The sequence below is a fragment of the Ascaphus truei genome, chromosome 2 (assembly GCF_040206685.1).
Source record: "Ascaphus truei isolate aAscTru1 chromosome 2, aAscTru1.hap1, whole genome shotgun sequence".
Lineage (NCBI taxonomy): Eukaryota > Metazoa > Chordata > Amphibia > Anura > Ascaphidae > Ascaphus > Ascaphus truei.
In genome coordinates this window covers 175,646,493-175,666,106 of record NC_134484.1, presented here as the reverse complement: position 1 = coordinate 175,666,106, position 19,614 = coordinate 175,646,493, and the positions used below count along the sequence as shown (strand labels likewise).

The window sequence follows — 19,614 nt, the reverse complement described above, 5'->3', positions numbered from 1 at the left end:
CAATGTTGCACTCAGGCACAATGTACAAGCAGACCTAGCTGAGCCTTTGGTAGACGAGCATCCCACCCATGTAGCTGCTGAAAATGAACAAACAGCCAGTGGTGGCCAGACACGCCAGAATCTCATCAATTCATTTTTTTCTTGTAAGTAAAAACAGATATGTTCCAAGTTCTACTTTTATACTTACATTATGTTATCTTAACAATAATGTTTTTTTATATAACCTTCTGTTAGGACACAGATGAATATGGGTTGCACACCTTTCTTCTCTCTGCTGTGTGCACAAAGGGATGTGGCACCGGTATGTTATTGTTGCACAGGTTATATAATCCCTCTTCAATTGTACTTTAGTTGTGTGTATGTGAATACAACTGGGGTAACAAAGCACTAATATTTTAGCATTGTGTTGTTCCTTATGCTAACACAATACACATATTATGCCCATACTCATTCATGCTTCTAGTATGCTTACATACAATGTTATTGGTGCAGTGTAACATGTACATCCATATGATGTGTACACCACGCACATTTACATTTTGAATGTGATTAAATATACATGGTGTTGCACATTTAACACCAAATACACACTTTGCTGTGTTGTTTACGGTACTGAAGATGGCATGTCAATGTTTGCAATTTATATATTGTTCCTTTGCATTATAGGTATATCTCCAGTATGACTGATCATGGTATGTATATTTGCTGACATGTCTCATAAGATGTGCCTACCTCAATCTTCCTATAATTATTTGAAGTAAAAACACAACATATTGGTTTAAAGACAAATGTAACATACATGTACTTTCTGTATCATGTATAAGCATTTAGCTACTCTTGAGCTTTCATGTGCATTGTATTAGAAAATGATTACTCACATTTTATCACATTTTATGTATGTTTCCTTATAAATTCCATTCATGTAATATAGAGGTGTTTGGAGAAAAGGGGATAACTGTACTTATTTGTTTACTTACGGGAGCTCATTCATCACGGATGAAATTGACTGATCATAACACTCCATGCATGAATGCCTGTAATCACAACAATGCGTACTACATCTTATATTTAGCAATGTAGGTGTTTTTTAATGCTAGGAATTAATAGTCAACATGAATTTAAATTTGTGACATGTGTATGTATAAGTCACACGTGTGTGGATGTGTCCTACATGTACCAAGTGTAAAACTGTGAACAGAAAACACTATTTTGTTGCAAATGTTACTGTCATTTAGCATTTCTAATTTACCTATATGACAATGTTGGTAATATTTTTGCAATATAATTCACGTCACTTCATCATTATCATGATGATAATTATCAAGTATTCTCACAATTGTAACGTCAATCACGTGCACATTAGCATAGACACACTTTTTAAGACAACTGTTTGTGTCTGTATCAATTTGTGTAGGATCCATGTATAACACCGACAAATGATAACACCAGCTTTATTATGGTAGCTTATATCATCATATTGACTATATGATGTATTTTTAGAAAGTTTAATAAACACAGTAAACTATAGTTAGTTAGGTTAATGAAATATACACAGAAACGTACTTCATTACATGATGTTGATGTCATATTCAGAACATCATGCATTGTAGGGGACCACAACATCTGGCCAATAACATTAATTGCTACAGTCCCAAACCATTTTATCAACATACCCATGTAACAAGAGATTTTTAACAATAAAGGGCTAGTTGGTTGTAAGTGTCCTTTACATTGGGAGAAGGAGTGGCTCAGTGAGTAAAGACACACACTGGCACTGAGAGTTTGAAGCAGGGGAGTCTGGTTCAATACCCGGTGTCGGCTCCTTGTGATCTTGGCCAAGTCACTTTATCTCCCTGTGCCTCAGGCGGCCAAAAATAAATTGTAAGTTCCACAGGCCAGGGACCTGAGCCTGAAAAATGTGTCTGTAAAGCGCTGTGTACAACTAGCAGCGCTATACATGAACATGCTCATATTATAATTATTCTTATTATTCTTATTATTATTGTTACATAGTTTCGACAGTCATACGTTCCATTACACAATAGAATACACAAATGTGTTAGCAGAGTGGGAATGGTTGTTATATATAAAACACACCATGCCATAAAATGATAGTAGTCATTAAAGAACACTCAATAAAAATTCATGAGGCACTATTTTGCAACATCATTATGTTAATTAAGTGCTTATGCAATATAGGCATAAGTGTATAACATTTTTAATTGTTTGTTAATAAGCGCTGCAAGCAATATAAAATTAGTTCCATATGTAGTATAGTAGTCGGTGGCTCCTCCTCACAATCATCTCATATAAAGGTAGACTCTTCTGAAATCATACATTGATCCGATTGTATCTTCCCCGACATCTCTGAAATACAGCAAACACATGATGGTGAAAGATGGCACCTTACTATATATGTATCCGTGACAACGCGTTACACAGCTCTATATGATTGTGTACATACACACTTCACTCACTTATATGTTAGAAGTACAAGTGTACATCAGTATGTAATGTTTCTTTAAATTTGTAGCAGGCATAACTATGTATATGATGTGAACGTTGCCTGTATACTGAAAAATGTGCGCGCACATCTTAGTGTGCGCACGCACTTCAGGCTTGGCTGCACTAACTGTTTGCGCATGCGCAAAACAAAGCGTACGTTGTGCGTTCAATACAGCTTGAAAATATGATTAAACATACAATCTTTATTTCAAATACAATGAATACGAAACTACATTCGTTCTAAACGAGTACATCTGTATTCTTTTTAAACAGACGTGTTTGGACAGAAAGGACGGCCGATAACACAATGCGCAAATGCAATACGTGTGACGTCATGTTAAACCAGCGTGAAACGCACGCTAACACTCCTCCCACTCAATTAACATTCGGCTAACGCCCAGTGTACGCCCCCACTGTATGACACACTGCAGTTACCGTTACTATAACAAAACATGACAGCCAATAGGCTTTGAGGCGCGCATGTCGCTTGGGGGCGGGACTTACATCCGTAATCCTTTTTAAGGACGCCTTGGCCCATGACAAGGGTCCCACGTCATACGTGGTGGACCCGCTTTTAAATGTTGTAGATGTAGCATGATAACAAAACAGGTATGTGTTAGAGTTATGGTAAAATGTTGCTAATATGTTTAAAGTGATAGGAAAGTACGTATATTTATTCCGTCAGCAATGTGTACTACTCTTTCAGGTTCTACTATATTGTATTCGGAAACAATTTGTTTGTGATCGCTACATGTTATGCAGTCTGCTATGTTACGCTGTATCCACGCATTGAAAGGGAAAATGGTGGTTAGAAAAAAAAAAAAAATGTAAACGCAGAGTCAACGCATAACGATTGTTATATTTACCATTCTTCTAGAATTAACTCTTCGTCTGCCTGCAACTGGTCACTCCAGAAATGCAAGGCATTTTCATCCACGCTTGACCCAAACGCTGAATCCAGTATGAAACACATCTCCTCCATGAAGCGCTCATAGGAATCGCCACTGCTTTCTTCAAACAATTGGTCGGGAGGTATGTTCATTTCTTCGGGTACCTATTCCAATGCATTTTCAGCTGAAAGGCTTGGTACAGAATCATAGTAGTTATGTTCATGTACAATGTGGGTTTCAGGAATGGAGGGTGCAGATATTGCAGCAGCTATCGATTCACAAGGAACAGTAGTAGCGGATCCATTGCTATTGGCATTAGGAATAAATATGTCTTTAACCACAATATATGTGCCTTCTTTCACGGTGAAATGTTTTTCTTTGGCAATCTTCCAGAAACCATAGTTGTGTTCTAGCTTATCCTGCACACGTTCAAAAAAGTCATTTGTTGATAAAGTGAATCTTATTGATGAATTAAAATTGCGCGCATGCCGACGGTTTTGGTAATAAGGATATTTTGCTCGAATCAAATCATAGATTTGGCGTGTGCTTGCTTGATGTCCGCAAGTTGATAAAATAGCTTCTGATATCATGTATTTATAACCTAAATTCGGATTCATAATTGTCACCAATTCATCAGCCATTGCAGAGTAGCACAAAAGATGTGTGCAGGTATCTGTTCTTTGCTCATCAAAATGAAACTGCTCAATGGCTAACAAATTGCTGTGTTTCCTTTTCAAGGTCAACAAAAGTATAAACTGTAACTCCTTATTTCAAACGCCAATTGGATTTCTAGTTATAATTGCTTGAACATTTGTGGTTAGTGATAGCCGCATGTGGGACAAACATGTATCCTTTTTTTATCTCGTTTTTGAAAACATTAGTACACTTTTCATTCAGTAACATTGAGTTTTCTTGCAAAATAACAAAGAGCACTGTGTGAAAATAGTGCTTAGACAGCCATATCAGTAAATACACACACCTGCAAAATGAAATGTTTTTTTCCCACATACATTTCTGTGTGTATTTGAAAGTCTGGTTAAGTCCCTGTCTGCATGAGTTTAAATACGTGTGTATCTATATATATATAAATATATCTATCTCATAAATATATATATATATAAAGTGTATATTGTACTATATGTATATTGTGTGTATGTGTATGTGTATGTGTATGTGTATATGTATATATATATATATATATATTATATATAAAAAAAAATTTTTTTTTTTTTTTTAATATATATATTATATATATATATATATATATAAAAAGTAATTTTTTTTTTTTTTTTTTAAATTGCTGGAGTACACACAACATATTGTGTGCTCCATTCATTATAGGTGACTCAGGATACGGAATTAGGCCGTGGCTCTTGACTCCGGTGCTAAACCCTCAAACTGAAGCAGAGGAGAGGTACAATGCAGCCCATATATCTACAAGATCTGTTATAGAGAGGACATTTGGCCTACTCAAGACCAGATTTAGGTGTCTGGACAGAACTGGTGGGGCTCTTCTATACAAGCCTCAAAAAGTGTCTGATATTATCCTTGCCTGTTGCATTTTGCACAATGTTGCACTCAGGCACAATGTACAAGCAGACCTAGCTGAGCCTTTGGTAGACGAGCATCCCACCCATGTAGCTGCTGAAAATGAACAAACAGCCAGTGGTGGCCAGACACGCCAGAATCTCATCAATTCATTTTTTTCTTGTAAGTAAAAACAGATATGTTCCAAGTTCTACTTTTATACTTACATTATGTTATCTTAACAATAATGTTTTTTTATATAACCTTCTGTTAGGACACAGATGAATATGGGTTGCACACCTTTCTTCTCTCTGCTGTGTGCACAAAGGGATGTGGCACCGGTATGTTATTGTTGCACAGGTTATATAATCCCTCTTCAATTGTACTTTAGTTGTGTGTATGTGAATACAACTGGGGTAACAAAGCACTAATATTTTAGCATTGTGTTGTTCCTTATGCTAACACAATACACATATTATGCCCATACTCATTCATGCTTCTAGTATGCTTACATACAATGTTATTGGTGCAGTGTAACATGTACATCCATATGATGTGTACACCACGCACATTTACATTTTGAATGTGATTAAATATACATGGTGTTGCACATTTAACACCAAATACACACTTTGCTGTGTTGTTTACGGTACTGAAGATGGCATGTCAATGTTTGCAATTTATATATTGTTCCTTTGCATTATAGGTATATCTCCAGTATGACTGATCATGGTATGTATATTTGCTGACATGTCTCATAAGATGTGCCTACCTCAATCTTCCTATAATTATTTGAAGTAAAAACACAACATATTGGTTTAAAGACAAATGTAACATACATGTACTTTCTGTATCATGTATAAGCATTTAGCTACTCTTGAGCTTTCATGTGCATTGTATTAGAAAATGATTACTCACATTTTATCACATTTTATGTATGTTTCCTTATAAATTCCATTCATGTAATATAGAGGTGTTTGGAGAAAAGGGGATAACTGTACTTATTTGTTTACTTACGGGAGCTCATTCATCACGGATGAAATTGACTGATCATAACACTCCATGCATGAATGCCTGTAATCACAACAATGCGTACTACATCTTATATTTAGCAATGTAGGTGTTTTTTAATGCTAGGAATTAATAGTCAACATGAATTTAAATTTGTGACATGTGTATGTATAAGTCACACGTGTGTGGATGTGTCCTACATGTACCAAGTGTAAAACTGTGAACAGAAAACACTATTTTGTTGCAAATGTTACTGTCATTTAGCATTTCTAATTTACCTATATGACAATGTTGGTAATATTTTTGCAATATAATTCACGTCACTTCATCATTATCATGATGATAATTATCAAGTATTCTCACAATTGTAACGTCAATCACGTGCACATTAGCATAGACACACTTTTTAAGACAACTGTTTGTGTCTGTATCAATTTGTGTAGGATCCATGTATAACACCGACAAATGATAACACCAGCTTTATTATGGTAGCTTATATCATCATATTGACTATATGATGTATTTTTAGAAAGTTTAATAAACACAGTAAACTATAGTTAGTTAGGTTAATGAAATATACACAGAAACGTACTTCATTACATGATGTTGATGTCATATTCAGAACATCATGCATTGTAGGGGACCACAACATCTGGCCAATAACATTAATTGCTGCAGTCCCAAACCATTTTATCAACATACCCATGTAACAAGAGATTTTTAACAATAAAGGGCTAGTTGGTTGTAAGTGTCCTTTACATTGGGAGAAGGAGTGGCTCAGTGAGTAAAGACACACACTGGCACTGAGAGTTTGAAGCAGGGGAGTCTGGTTCAATACCCGGTGTCGGCTCCTTGTGATCTTGGCCAAGTCACTTTATCTCCCTGTGCCTCAGGCGGCCAAAAATAAATTGTAAGTTCCACAGGCCAGGGACCTGAGCCTGAAAAATGTGTCTGTAAAGCGCTGTGTACAACTAGCAGCGCTATACATGAACATGCTCATATTATAATTATTCTTATTATTCTTATTATTATTGTTACATAGTTTCGACAGTCATACGTTCCATTACACAATAGAATACACAAATGTGTTAGCAGAGTGGGAATGGTTGTTATATATAAAACACACCATGCCATAAAATGATAGTAGTCATTAAAGAACACTCAATAAAAATTCATGAGGCACTATTTTGCAACATCATTATGTTAATTAAGTGCTTATGCAATATAGGCATAAGTGTATAACATTTTTAATTGTTTGTTAATAAGCGCTGCAAGCAATATAAAATTAGTTCCATATGTAGTATAGTAGTCGGTGGCTCCTCCTCACAATCATCTCATATAAAGGTAGACTCTTCTGAAATCATACATTGATCCGATTGTATCTTCCCCGACATCTCTGAAATACAGCAAACACATGATGGTGAAAGATGGCACCTTACTATATATGTATCCGTGACAACGCGTTACACAGCTCTATATGATTGTGTACATACACACTTCACTCACTTATATGTTAGAAGTACAAGTGTACATCAGTATGTAATGTTTCTTTAAATTTGTAGCAGGCATAACTATGTATATGATGTGAACGTTGCCTGTATACTGAAAAATGTGCGCGCACATCTTAGTGTGCGCACGCACTTCAGGCTTGGCTGCACTAACTGTTTGCGCATGCGCAAAACAAAGCGTACGTTGTGCGTTCAATACAGCTTGAAAATATGATTAAACATACAATCTTTATTTCAAATACAATGAATACGAAACTACATTCGTTCTAAACGAGTACATCTGTATTCTTTTTAAACAGACGTGTTTGGACAGAAAGGACGGCCGATAACACAATGCGCAAATGCAATACGTGTGACGTCATGTTAAACCAGCGTGAAACGCACGCTAACACTCCTCCCACTCAATTAACATTCGGCTAACGCCCAGTGTACGCCCCCACTGTATGACACACTGCAGTTACCGTTACTATAACAAAACATGACAGCCAATAGGCTTTGAGGCGCGCATGTCGCTTGGGGGCGGGACTTACATCCGTAATCCTTTTTAAGGACGCCTTGGCCCATGACAAGGGTCCCACGTCATACGTGGTGGACCCGCTTTTAAATGTTGTAGATGTAGCATGATAACAAAACAGGTATGTGTTAGAGTTATGGTAAAATGTTGCTAATATGTTTAAAGTGATAGGAAAGTACGTATATTTATTCCGTCAGCAATGTGTACTACTCTTTCAGGTTCTACTATATTGTATTCGGAAACAATTTGTTTGTGATCGCTACATGTTATGCAGTCTGCTATGTTACGCTGTATCCACGCATTGAAAGGGAAAATGGTGGTTAGAAAAAAAAAAAAAATGTAAACGCAGAGTCAACGCATAACGATTGTTATATTTACCATTCTTCTAGAATTAACTCTTCGTCTGCCTGCAACTGGTCACTCCAGAAATGCAAGGCATTTTCATCCACGCTTGACCCAAACGCTGAATCCAGTATGAAACACATCTCCTCCATGAAGCGCTCATAGGAATCGCCACTGCTTTCTTCAAACAATTGGTCGGGAGGTATGTTCATTTCTTCGGGTACCTATTCCAATGCATTTTCAGCTGAAAGGCTTGGTACAGAATCATAGTAGTTATGTTCATGTACAATGTGGGTTTCAGGAATGGAGGGTGCAGATATTGCAGCAGCTATCGATTCACAAGGAACAGTAGTAGCGGATCCATTGCTATTGGCATTAGGAATAAATATGTCTTTAACCACAATATATGTGCCTTCTTTCACGGTGAAATGTTTTTCTTTGGCAATCTTCCAGAAACCATAGTTGTGTTCTAGCTTATCCTGCACACGTTCAAAAAAGTCATTTGTTGATAAAGTGAATCTTATTGATGAATTAAAATTGCGCGCATGCCGACGGTTTTGGTAATAAGGATATTTTGCTCGAATCAAATCATAGATTTGGCGTGTGCTTGCTTGATGTCCGCAAGTTGATAAAATAGCTTCTGATATCATGTATTTATAACCTAAATTCGGATTCATAATTGTCACCAATTCATCAGCCATTGCAGAGTAGCACAAAAGGTGTGTGCAGGTATCTGTTCTTTGCTCATCAAAATGAAACTGCTCAATGGCTAACAAATTGCTGTGTTTCCTTTTCAAGGTCAACAAAAGTATAAACTGTAACTCCTTATTTCAAACGCCAATTGGATTTCTAGTTATAATTGCTTGAACATTTGTGGTTAGTGATAGCCGCATGTGGGACAAACATGTATCCTTTTTTTATCTCGTTTTTGAAAACATTAGTACACTTTTCATTCAGTAACATTGAGTTTTCTTGCAAAATAACAAAGAGCACTGTGTGAAAATAGTGCTTAGACAGCCATATCAGTAAATACACACACCTGCAAAATGAAATGTTTTTTTCCCACATACATTTCTGTGTGTATTTGAAAGTCTGGTTAAGTCCCTGTCTGCATGAGTTTAAATACGTGTGTATCTATATATATATAAATATATCTATCTCATAAATATATATATATATAAAGTGTATATTGTACTATATGTATATTGTGTGTATGTGTATGTGTATGTGTATGTGTATATGTATATATATATATATATATATATTATATATAAAAAAATTTTTTTTTTTTTTTTATATATATATTATATATATATATATATAAAAAGTAATTTTTTTTTTTTTTTTTTTTTAAATTGCTGGAGTACACTCAACATATTGATGGCAGTAAGTAGGCCTTGTATGAAACCTATTTAAATGGTGATAAACATGAGTGAATTAAGTAATAAACATTTGTTTGCGCCCAATAATGTTAGAGGCTCACACTTAGTATAGTTGTCAAACATTAGGCCTGTATTATTAAAATACTGTGTTTTCACAAGGAAGCATGAAGTGTATGTTTTTTGTAAATACATCTATACCAGTTTAGATAGCACTATATATACACACACACACAGACACACACACAGTGTGTGTCTGTGTGTGTGTGTGTGCATATATCAATACATACTACATATATATTAGTATCAATTCAGAGATGTTCTTGAAACAAGAACACATAAATGATTAAAGGACAACATTACAATGGGCAGCAAAGGTAAGTAATATTTAACACAAAATCCTGCTGTACACGTACAAGAAAGATGTTTGCAGTTAAATAGGTGCTTTTATAATTGCATGAAAATAATATGCACATGCAATGATTACATCAATTAACACACCCAAATGCAATGTTTTGCTGCTAAGTCAATGGCAGCTTCTCTAAACTTAGCAACTGGCTCCTGGTGGACCATTACTGAACAGACGATTAAAACATAAATATTTATAACACTATTCATTAATTAGGAGTGTTAACATTTCCAAAACTTCACGTGTACAAGAACATACTTGAAAGTTTGGAAACAACACAGTCTTCAGCATACATACAATAGTAATTAGATAATCTGAAGTCAACAAAACAAGGCCAAAGACATATTTTCTGAATTATAACATTTATTTTTTTTGTTCCTTTTGCGAGCGAGTAACAGGCCTGCTTGTTGTCTCTTGAATTTTCCTTTTTCTTTTGCCACCAACTTTAGGCACAACAGAGCCACTTTGACTGGCCTCTGGCACTTCACGGGCAGGGCTTGTGGCCAGTGACTCACCTACAGGGCTTTTGGGCAGTGACTGTTCACCTACGGGGCTTGTGGCCAGTGACTCACCTACAGGGCTTTTGGGCAGTGATTCACCTACAGGGCTTTTGGGCAGTGATTCACCTACAGGGCTTTTGGGCAGCGATTCACCTACAGGGCTTTTGGCCAGTGACTCACCTACAGGGCTTTTGGGTAGTGACTGTTCACGGACAGGGCTTGTGCCCACTGACACATGTGAGCAAGTTGGTAGACACTGCACAAGTGATGGTTGGTCTGTTTCATGTGTGTCTTTTGTTGTTTTTGACCAAAAACTGGTCAGTAGTAACTGCTTGTGTTTTGTTTTTGTGGGCTCCTTTGTAGGTGTCTGCTGCTGAATTTGTACAGATGGCAGCGGTAGGATGTCATCAGGAACCTGCACAGCAATGTCTGCTACTTGACCGGTAACATTTGGGCCTGGTGAATGTATATCAGATGAATGTGGTGAAAACTGACCTGCATGAACAGATCCTGGCTGGGAGGTGTTGAATTGTGGTACATTAGTCATTCTCCAGTAATTAGCTTGTGTTTGCTGAACAACTAATGCTTCGAATGAGGTGTTGATTTTTTGCAACTGTTTCGGCACTTCAATGAAGACTCTGTGGAGATGTGCCAATTGTGAAACTGTTTCTTCCTGCAGTGCAATCATCCTTTCCAGCACTGTCATGAAGTCAGAATGGCGACGATTTTCTGCTTCCACAATTTTTCCCTCAGAAGCTACAATTGCATCATATGTCGTATTTGCTGGACGATTTGCCGGTAAAACAGTTTCAATTGGAACGTCTTCATGGTCACTTGCTTCTATTTGTGTGTCTATGGCGGTGGCGTCATCATCATCATCATCATAATCCTCTTCATCATGTTCTACAAATAAATGTACAAATTATTAAATGTCATGTTAATCTCTGCTGTGTTACTATGTAATTGTACTGTGTCATAAGTAACAACTAACATGTTTCCATACGTTTTATAACCTCACATTAAAAACTACCTTGACTTAAGAATAATGTTTGGACTCAGTATGAAATATGAGTGAATGAAAACTTGCTGTAAACTCACAACTCCTACATGATAGTTAACATCACTAACACAATACAAGTTGCCTTACACTTCATTTTCACTGACACTAAGTAATCCTATTTAAAGAAGATGTGCAAAACAAATAATGAACATGACAACATAACATATAGAAGAGCACATATTATATGGCCACCAACTGATACACTCACCTTCTAGGTGTGTTGAGCTGGCTGACCCAGGTGAAGACACTTGTTCAGTCTCAGGTGACACATGTCCTTCAGGGGCAACTATATATAACAATAACATAAGTTTTACATTTACATGTGTAAATATTGAACAAACAGTTATTGTATGTTCTGTATTTATGAGTACCTAACAGCATCATTTCCTTAACCCAAAATGTGTGTGTGAAAGTGAACATAAATAGTTGTAATAACAATGTACATGCCTGTGTACTTAGAAGTTTTGAGTTCCCTAACATACAACATACTATGGTTCTGCAGTAATGCGTGAGGAAAAATACATTAAATTTGTACATAAAAATCATATGTTGTGTAGTGATATCAGTATCATAATGTACATAACTATCATGAGATGACCATTCACAATGGTTATCATGAAGGTGGTCATATTGCAAAAAGTGTTGTTTTTGGTAGAGGATATGTGTGGTACATTAATATAAGATGTGGCACACATGAATGTGGCTGTGACTAAACAAGACAACACATGCAGTGTGTGATAATGTGTCGTTGATAGTAGTTCAACTATAGATATGAGTGAACTAATGTGTGACGTACGGTTTGATAAGTAATGAGTTGTTGGGGCATTTAGTAGCTAAAGTGAAGCTTTCAAATGAGTGTGATTAACTTCAGTTGTGCTAGTCAGGTTGTAAGAACGGTATTCCCTTCCCCAAAAAGCCTAATGAGCCACACCTTTCAATTACTTGAAACAGGTGAAAATGGTGTGAACTAAGTTGCCCCTAAAATGAGGCTGTAATTAGTGTGTGTGCTGAACCCCACCCCCTCTGTTGAAGTGTATGCTGTGATGAGATATTAATTGCAGCTGCTTTAACACAATGGTAGATGAGCTAAATAGTCGTGTGCAGTTTTTAAGTTATGAAAACAATGACATAAAATATGATACGTGTGCCTCATTATGCTGTCTGTATATGACTTAAAGCAAAAATGGACCTTTTCATAAACAACTATAGATGTGTTAGTGCAAGTGATGTTTGTAGGCCGTTGCATGCAATATATTTGATGCATGCTTAAAATAGGCAGTAATGTGATGTTTGTCGGAGTAAAATAAATAAAATACACAATAATATTCTACATATTTCTGTTCTGTACCTGTAGCTAGTAATAATTTCTCATTAACATGTGTTACACATGTGTACTACCCTGTTGTTCCCCATCTTCGCCCACCATCAATTGCTTCCACTGCAGCAATGCATTTTGGGAATTCACATGTAAATGAGCACGCAATGGCACGTGCTATATTAGTTACTGCTTTTAGTAGGACTACAACATATATGTCTATTTTGAGATATATATATATACAGAATCAGACATATACATATATAGATGCAGGTATGCTTATATTGTGAAGACAGTATAAAAAGCAGTGTAACTATGCAAAATAACTGTAAGCAACGACACGCCTAGTACAGTAATATTTCTCACCTGGTGGAAATTGTGAGGGGTAAATTCCTATATCACGGTCACCAGGTAAGCCTTCCACGACGACGGGAAGTAATTTTGCCCGAAGCAGCTCCTCCAATGGACTTAATATGAGACGTTGTGGTGTGGGCCCACCTCCAGTGCCAGTAGCATGCACGCGTTGGTGTTGTATTTTCTTTTTCAATTTGGACCTAATATCATCAAATCTCTTGTGACAATTCCGCTTGTCCCTCACATGATTCCCACACGCATTGACACCAATGACTATTGTGTCCCACATTTCTTTTCTGCTTGCTGAACTTGTCCGCCCTTGAAAAACATATAAAATATATAAGGTAAATTAATAATAATATAAGCACCAGTTTCCTACACTGCTAGCTGTTCCAAGAGATAGCAAACATGCTGTTTTAGCTGTAATATGTGAAGCACATGAGCATTCACTACTAAACCTATACATGTAAGCAAGGTTGCATTCATATTGTATGCAGTTATGGCAAATTGACCGCCTGTGTTTAGTTGTCCTTGTAAGGCATGATAAAAAGCTGTGTTTCCAGACTAATTAACATAGAAAGATATTGTGAAGCCATATTTGCATATGAACAAAACTCAGATGACCTAGGATCACATGTATTTGAATAATAAATGTAAATGTACACTTACCTAGTAAATGTCCATAGATACTGTCATAGTGCTCCAGAATGCCAGTGACAAGAGCTGTATTTTCCTGGTCATTGAAGCGAGGATTACGTGGCTTCTCCACACGTTTCTTCCGAGCAGGTTTAGGGTCAGAGCTTGGCTGGTGCTGACTGGACTCTCCTTCTTCCAATGGAAGAGCCTCCAAAAGCTGCCCACCAGCAAGCACGCCACCACCATCCACCCCATCAGCAACTGCGCCACCAGCAGCACTCCCAGCACCAGCACTCCCACTCCTAGCACCAGCACTCACACTCCTAGCACCAGCACTCACACTCCTAGCAACAGCACTCCCACTCCCAGCAACAGCACTCCCACTCCCAGCACCAGCACTCCCACTCCCAGCAACAGCACTCCCACTCCCAGCAACAGCACTCCCACTCCCAGCAACAGCACTCCCACTCCCAGCAACAGCACTCCCACTCCCAGCAACAGCACTCCCACTCCCAGCAACACCACTCGCAGCACCAGCACTCCCACTCCCTGCAACACCACTCTCACTCTCAGCAACATCACTCCCCTGAACAGTACGTTCACTCCGACGCGTACTCGCACGAGTAGCACTCCCACTCCCACCAGCATCACTCTTCCCACGCTTTGCGGGCATACTTCCAGCACACACAAAAAACAGACAAGAAATGTACAGGCAATCACACGAAACACTTCCACATATAAAACAAGACAAAGATGTAAACAAAACAACAATGGACAAAGCTCACCCAATACACAACAAGTCTCTCAGTCAATATGCAAATGTTCAAACAGCCAGCTCTGTGCGTCTCTCTCTCTCTCACTCCCAACAACACAGAGAATGAATAGCAGTACACGTTGCCTTTAAATATGGCGCGCAATCCAAAACATGCTTGTTTCGCCTGATTCAGCAAGATTTGTGATTGGGCAACCTATCAGCACCCCGCCACGCACGCCGATACACCTGTGTGTGATCGGCTAATCATCGTGAGAGTGGGCGGATTTGTTTTCGGGTTGATTTTGAATGTATTCGGCACTTACTGCATACGGAGAGGAAAAAACGCCAATAACATGACTAATCGGTAAGATTGCCGATTTCACATAATCGACGCTTACTGCATGAGGCCCTCAGTCTCCGTCGTTCCCCTAGGCAAAATGCTTAGTCAAAATGTATTAGTATTGCAAACATTTTATCAAACTCTTAAACTCACCCATTATGTTAAAAACATATTGAACTAATCTTCTGTGTTATAAATCTAACATCAAGGCCATTTCATTTAATAGAATACCTGAAGTAATGTAATGCAATAATAAGATCCTTAAGAGTAAATGTATTATTTATTTAGAAGCCATTCTTTAACACATCTGAAACTGCATCAGGAAAGAAAATTAAAAGCTACACATTTCAAAGTAAAATAGATTAATAGATTGGTTACAATATATTTGAGCTATTCTATGCCTTTTTTTAATAGAAGGCTCCTAACTTCGATGTGGTAAATCAAGTTGGAAAGCTTGGTGAAATTATATTCAACAAGAGCAAAGCTTAGAAAAAAGGAACACTTTTGTTGTGTGTCAATGGATTCTAGTGTAGCCAGGTCCCCCTCTGCCCGTCACCCTCCCTCACCTGGTGAACGATCACGGATGCCGCCGAGCCCAATGGCGAACCCGTCGGCGATTGCCAGGGTGAGGGGCAGACGGAAACCAGAGCGGAGGTTGCTGGGGACGCGAGCGGCTGGTTGTCAGGGCCGCGGGCACGTCGCTAGGGCTCCGGCGGGTCCCGGTGCAGGGCGCCGCCATAGTGAATTGCGCGCGCATGCGCAGTGGGGATTTCGGCGCGGGGACCGGCAGGGAAGTTCGCGCATGCGCAGTGATAAGGCGCGAACGCTAGCCTACCAGGGAAGGCTCTTTGAAGGGACTACAAGTCCCATGAGCCTCAGCAGCACCCCATGTGATGCCAGGGAGCCAATAAGGCTGAAGGATTGCCCTGCAGACCAAAAAGAGATACATTTCGCGGGGTTTGGAGGAGCATGTTAGTTGGCGCCAGGAGAAGCTAGGGGAAGGAGGTAGGGTGCAGGAGTCAGTGACTCCCTGCATTAGGCCAGTAGCCCCCAAGGCCCCAGCTAGCCCTGAGTCACCCAGTAGTGTGAGTTGTGTCAGGGACAGCCCCCAGGTTAGGGACCCTGCCACTTTCTATCTAGAGTCAGTTAGGGGCCCAGCAGACGCTGCGCTTCCGTCCAGAGGTTTGGGCTCAGACCTTCGCTGTTGCTGCATCAGCCATCCGGGTGGGATCACCCCAGACGGTTGTTCCTGTGTAAAGTCGACATCAGGATCCTTTGTGAAGTTCCTTGGCAGGCCCGGGCACCGGAGTGCCCGGCAGGTAATCTACAAGTGCACCAACGAGTCCTATCACATTCACAAGGGACATAGTGGCTGCGCAGTCACACATATCTCTCTCACTTGAGGGTGGGGTAATACTGTGTGGGGTTACTGGACACTGGGTGAGATCATCCGGTGGAGGTGGAGGTAACGTCCTGCGAGACGCAGTAGTTAGTGTCTCCTCTAGGGAGGGACACCTGTTATTATATGCAAAAGTACGTTTCCTATGCTCCCAAGTAAAGTCATTGGTTGTTTTACATACTGTGTGTGGAGTGATATATATAGTGTCCTGCGAGGAACCACTCCCCCTCTGGTGGGAGCCATCGCATGTGGAGGCGCTGCACCAAGTACGAGGTTGTTCATATTGTGTCATACGTGCCCCAGGCTCTCCATGGTGGAGGCTTAGGCCTCCTGTGAGCCTAACAGGTAAAGCACCACGCTGGGTAATGCACATAGATCCCCTCATATATACCCTATCTGCGATTGTGTGGGGGGGGGGGATATGGGCTACACTAGAAAAACTGATTCACATTTAACCAAGTTTGATAGTTTGTATAGGATTCCTTCTCCATGAGAAAAACTGTGTTATTTTTTCCCACTTGTTTACAGACATGAAACTTTAGTAGATGACCTCCCTGAAGTTTAAATAGTCAAATGATACTGTAGTTGTAGGAAAAGCTAATAAAGGCCAACACTGACTTTTTGGTAGGTTTGTAGGAAATAATACAACCTATTTATAGTCAGGGCCACCAAAAGGGTGGGTCTGCCGGGGTTGGTGTCCCGAGCCCGGTGAGTCGGGGGCTAGGGTGGCCGACCAGCCGGAACTGCAAGTTTGGCCGGACCTCTGGCTTGGCCCATTTGCTAGTCCTTTCGCGGCCGGGCCCAGGCTCTCTCTTAGCCACAGAAGTACAGAGGGTGCAGACAGAGCACAGCTCCAGACGTCCTGCAATGTCAAGCAGGAAGAAACACACCAGGCCACTCCGCAGTAATAAAAAATAAAGATTGTATTGAAAGCTAGTAACACATACAGGGAACAAAAATAGGACAAGAGGAACGCACCTACGCGTTTCGTACAGGTGTACTTGATAAAGTACACCTGTACGAAACGCGTAGGTGCGTTCCTCTTGTCCTATTTTTGTTCCCTGTATGTGTTACTAGCTTTCAATACAATCTTTATTTTTTATTACTGCGGAGTGGCCTGGTGTGTTTCTTCCTGCTTGACATTGCAGGACGTCTGGAGCTGTGCTCTGTCTGCACCCTCTGTACTTCTGAATCTACCAACGGACGGATTGCACGCATTGATCTGGAGAGTGCCCCTGGGAACCAGCAGGTAAAGTGCCTTAGTGCCTTATTTAAATCCTGCTTTCCATCCTTATTGCTTTCTTCAATATACTGTTTGGGTGATTATTGTGTACATCCCTGTGGTTGTCCCAACTGACTCCACTTGTCACTTCCCCTACAGTACTACTCAGTTTCTCTGCAATTTATTGAGGGGCACTCCATTATCACCGGACCACCATATAATGGTTATAATATGTCATATGTCTCAATAGGACACTTGCCCAGGTTTGAGCACCACACACACCACGTTCTTCTCTCTTAGCCACAGCCTGCATGACTCTATCCCTCTGGCCTCTCTAATGTTAGCGCTCTGACGTTACCGCTCTCTAATTCCGGCGCACGACGGCATGAGAGGGAGGCCTGTCGGAAGCTTGGCATGGACAGAGGGATAGTGGCATGTAGGCTGCTGCTGAGGGGAGATTTGGGGTCCGGCTGCGAGATCACCAGCAGATGGACCTGGCCAGAGGTCGAGTCCAACTTGCAGTGCCGGCCGCCGGGACCCACATCCACTGGACCCGGCCTGATCATCAACAAGGTAAGTCTTTTTTTATATGTATTGTGGGGGTCTTTTTAATATGTATTTGGGGTGGGCATTTTTTAAATATGAATTGGGGAGGTGGGGGTCTTTTTAATATGTATCAGGGGTGTTTTTTTTTACTATGTATGGGGGTCTTATTTATATGTATTGTGGGGTGGGGGTCTTTTTATATGTATTGGGGGGGCTTGGGGGAATTTTTATATGTATTGGGGCTTGGGGAATTTTTATATGTATTGGGGGGCTTGGGGGAATTTGTATATGCGTTGGGTGGCTTGGGGATATTTTTATATGATGCGTGTGTGTGTGTATATATATATATATACACACACACACAAAGAAAGCAGTAGGCACACAAACTCAAGCAAAAAAACAGATGCTTATCCCATAAAAATAATGTAGAGATAATAATTACCAGAGGGATGTCCGATAATAAGAGACAGCACACAGAGTTAAATCCAAAACGAAGTGTGTATAGTAGATAAGAGAGGCATTGCAACCAATGTTTCGATTACCGTAACGGGACCTTCCTCAGGGTCATGCAATGGTCAAATGCCCGTATAAATCCTTATAAACCACCACCCAGTGCAACATAAACAAATCCAACAAATAGCCAAACATATAATCATTAAAAACAGCTGTCACACATAGCTCATCAAAAAAGCACACCCACCTGCACAAGGAAGATGACCAATCACAAAGCTCTACGAAAATAGAATGCCCCCGGCCACACAGGAAGCCGTACTGCCATGTTCTTTTTAGAGAGAAGAGGCTTTCTCCTGGCGACCCTTCCAAACAAACCATAATTGTTCAGTCTTTCTCTAATTGCACTGTCATGAACTTTAACATGCTAACTGAGGCCTGTAGAGTCTGCGATGTAACTCTTGTTTTTTTTGCAATTTCTCTGAGCATTGCACGGTCTGACCTTGGGGTGAATTTGCTGGGACGTCCACTCCTGGGAAGATTGGCAACTGTCTTGAATGTTTTCCACTTATGAATAGTCTTTCTCACTGTAGAATGATCGACTTTCAATAGTTTGGAAATAGCCTTATAACCCTTCCCAGATTGATGGGCGGCAACAATTGCTTCTCTAAGATCATTGCTGATGTCTTTCCTCCTTGGCATTGTGTTAACACACACCTGAATGCTCCAGACCAGCAAACTGCTAAAACTTCGGCTTTTATAGAGGTGTCACACTTGCTGATGATCAATGAAACAAGGGCATTTGTCTGCTACAGTGGCGACACTGTTTATTCTAATTCGGCTAGAGCCGCAAGCCGCGAGGTGTCCCAGCTTTTGTATTGAATTCCCTCGCGTGCCGCGCATCACCGATGCGTGGTCACGCTTCATCGGGAGCGTGCGCACATGGCGCGCGT

General features: G+C 39.8%; 1 protein-coding gene across 1 annotated transcript in view; it reads right to left on the bottom strand.

Annotated features, from left to right (window-relative positions):
- Nucleotides 1-10,448: 10,448 nt before the first annotated feature.
- Nucleotides 10,449-19,614, bottom strand: part of LOC142488164 (uncharacterized) — a 46,551-nt gene continuing 37,385 nt past the window's right edge. Inside the window, exons 3-4 of the mRNA XM_075588539.1 lie at nucleotides 11,854-11,931; nucleotides 10,449-11,488 (exon numbers count right to left, since the gene is read on the bottom strand). Of these exons, the coding sequence (XP_075444654.1) occupies nucleotides 10,449-11,488; nucleotides 11,854-11,931 (1,118 nt within the window). The remainder of the gene's footprint in view (nucleotides 11,489-11,853; nucleotides 11,932-19,614) is intronic.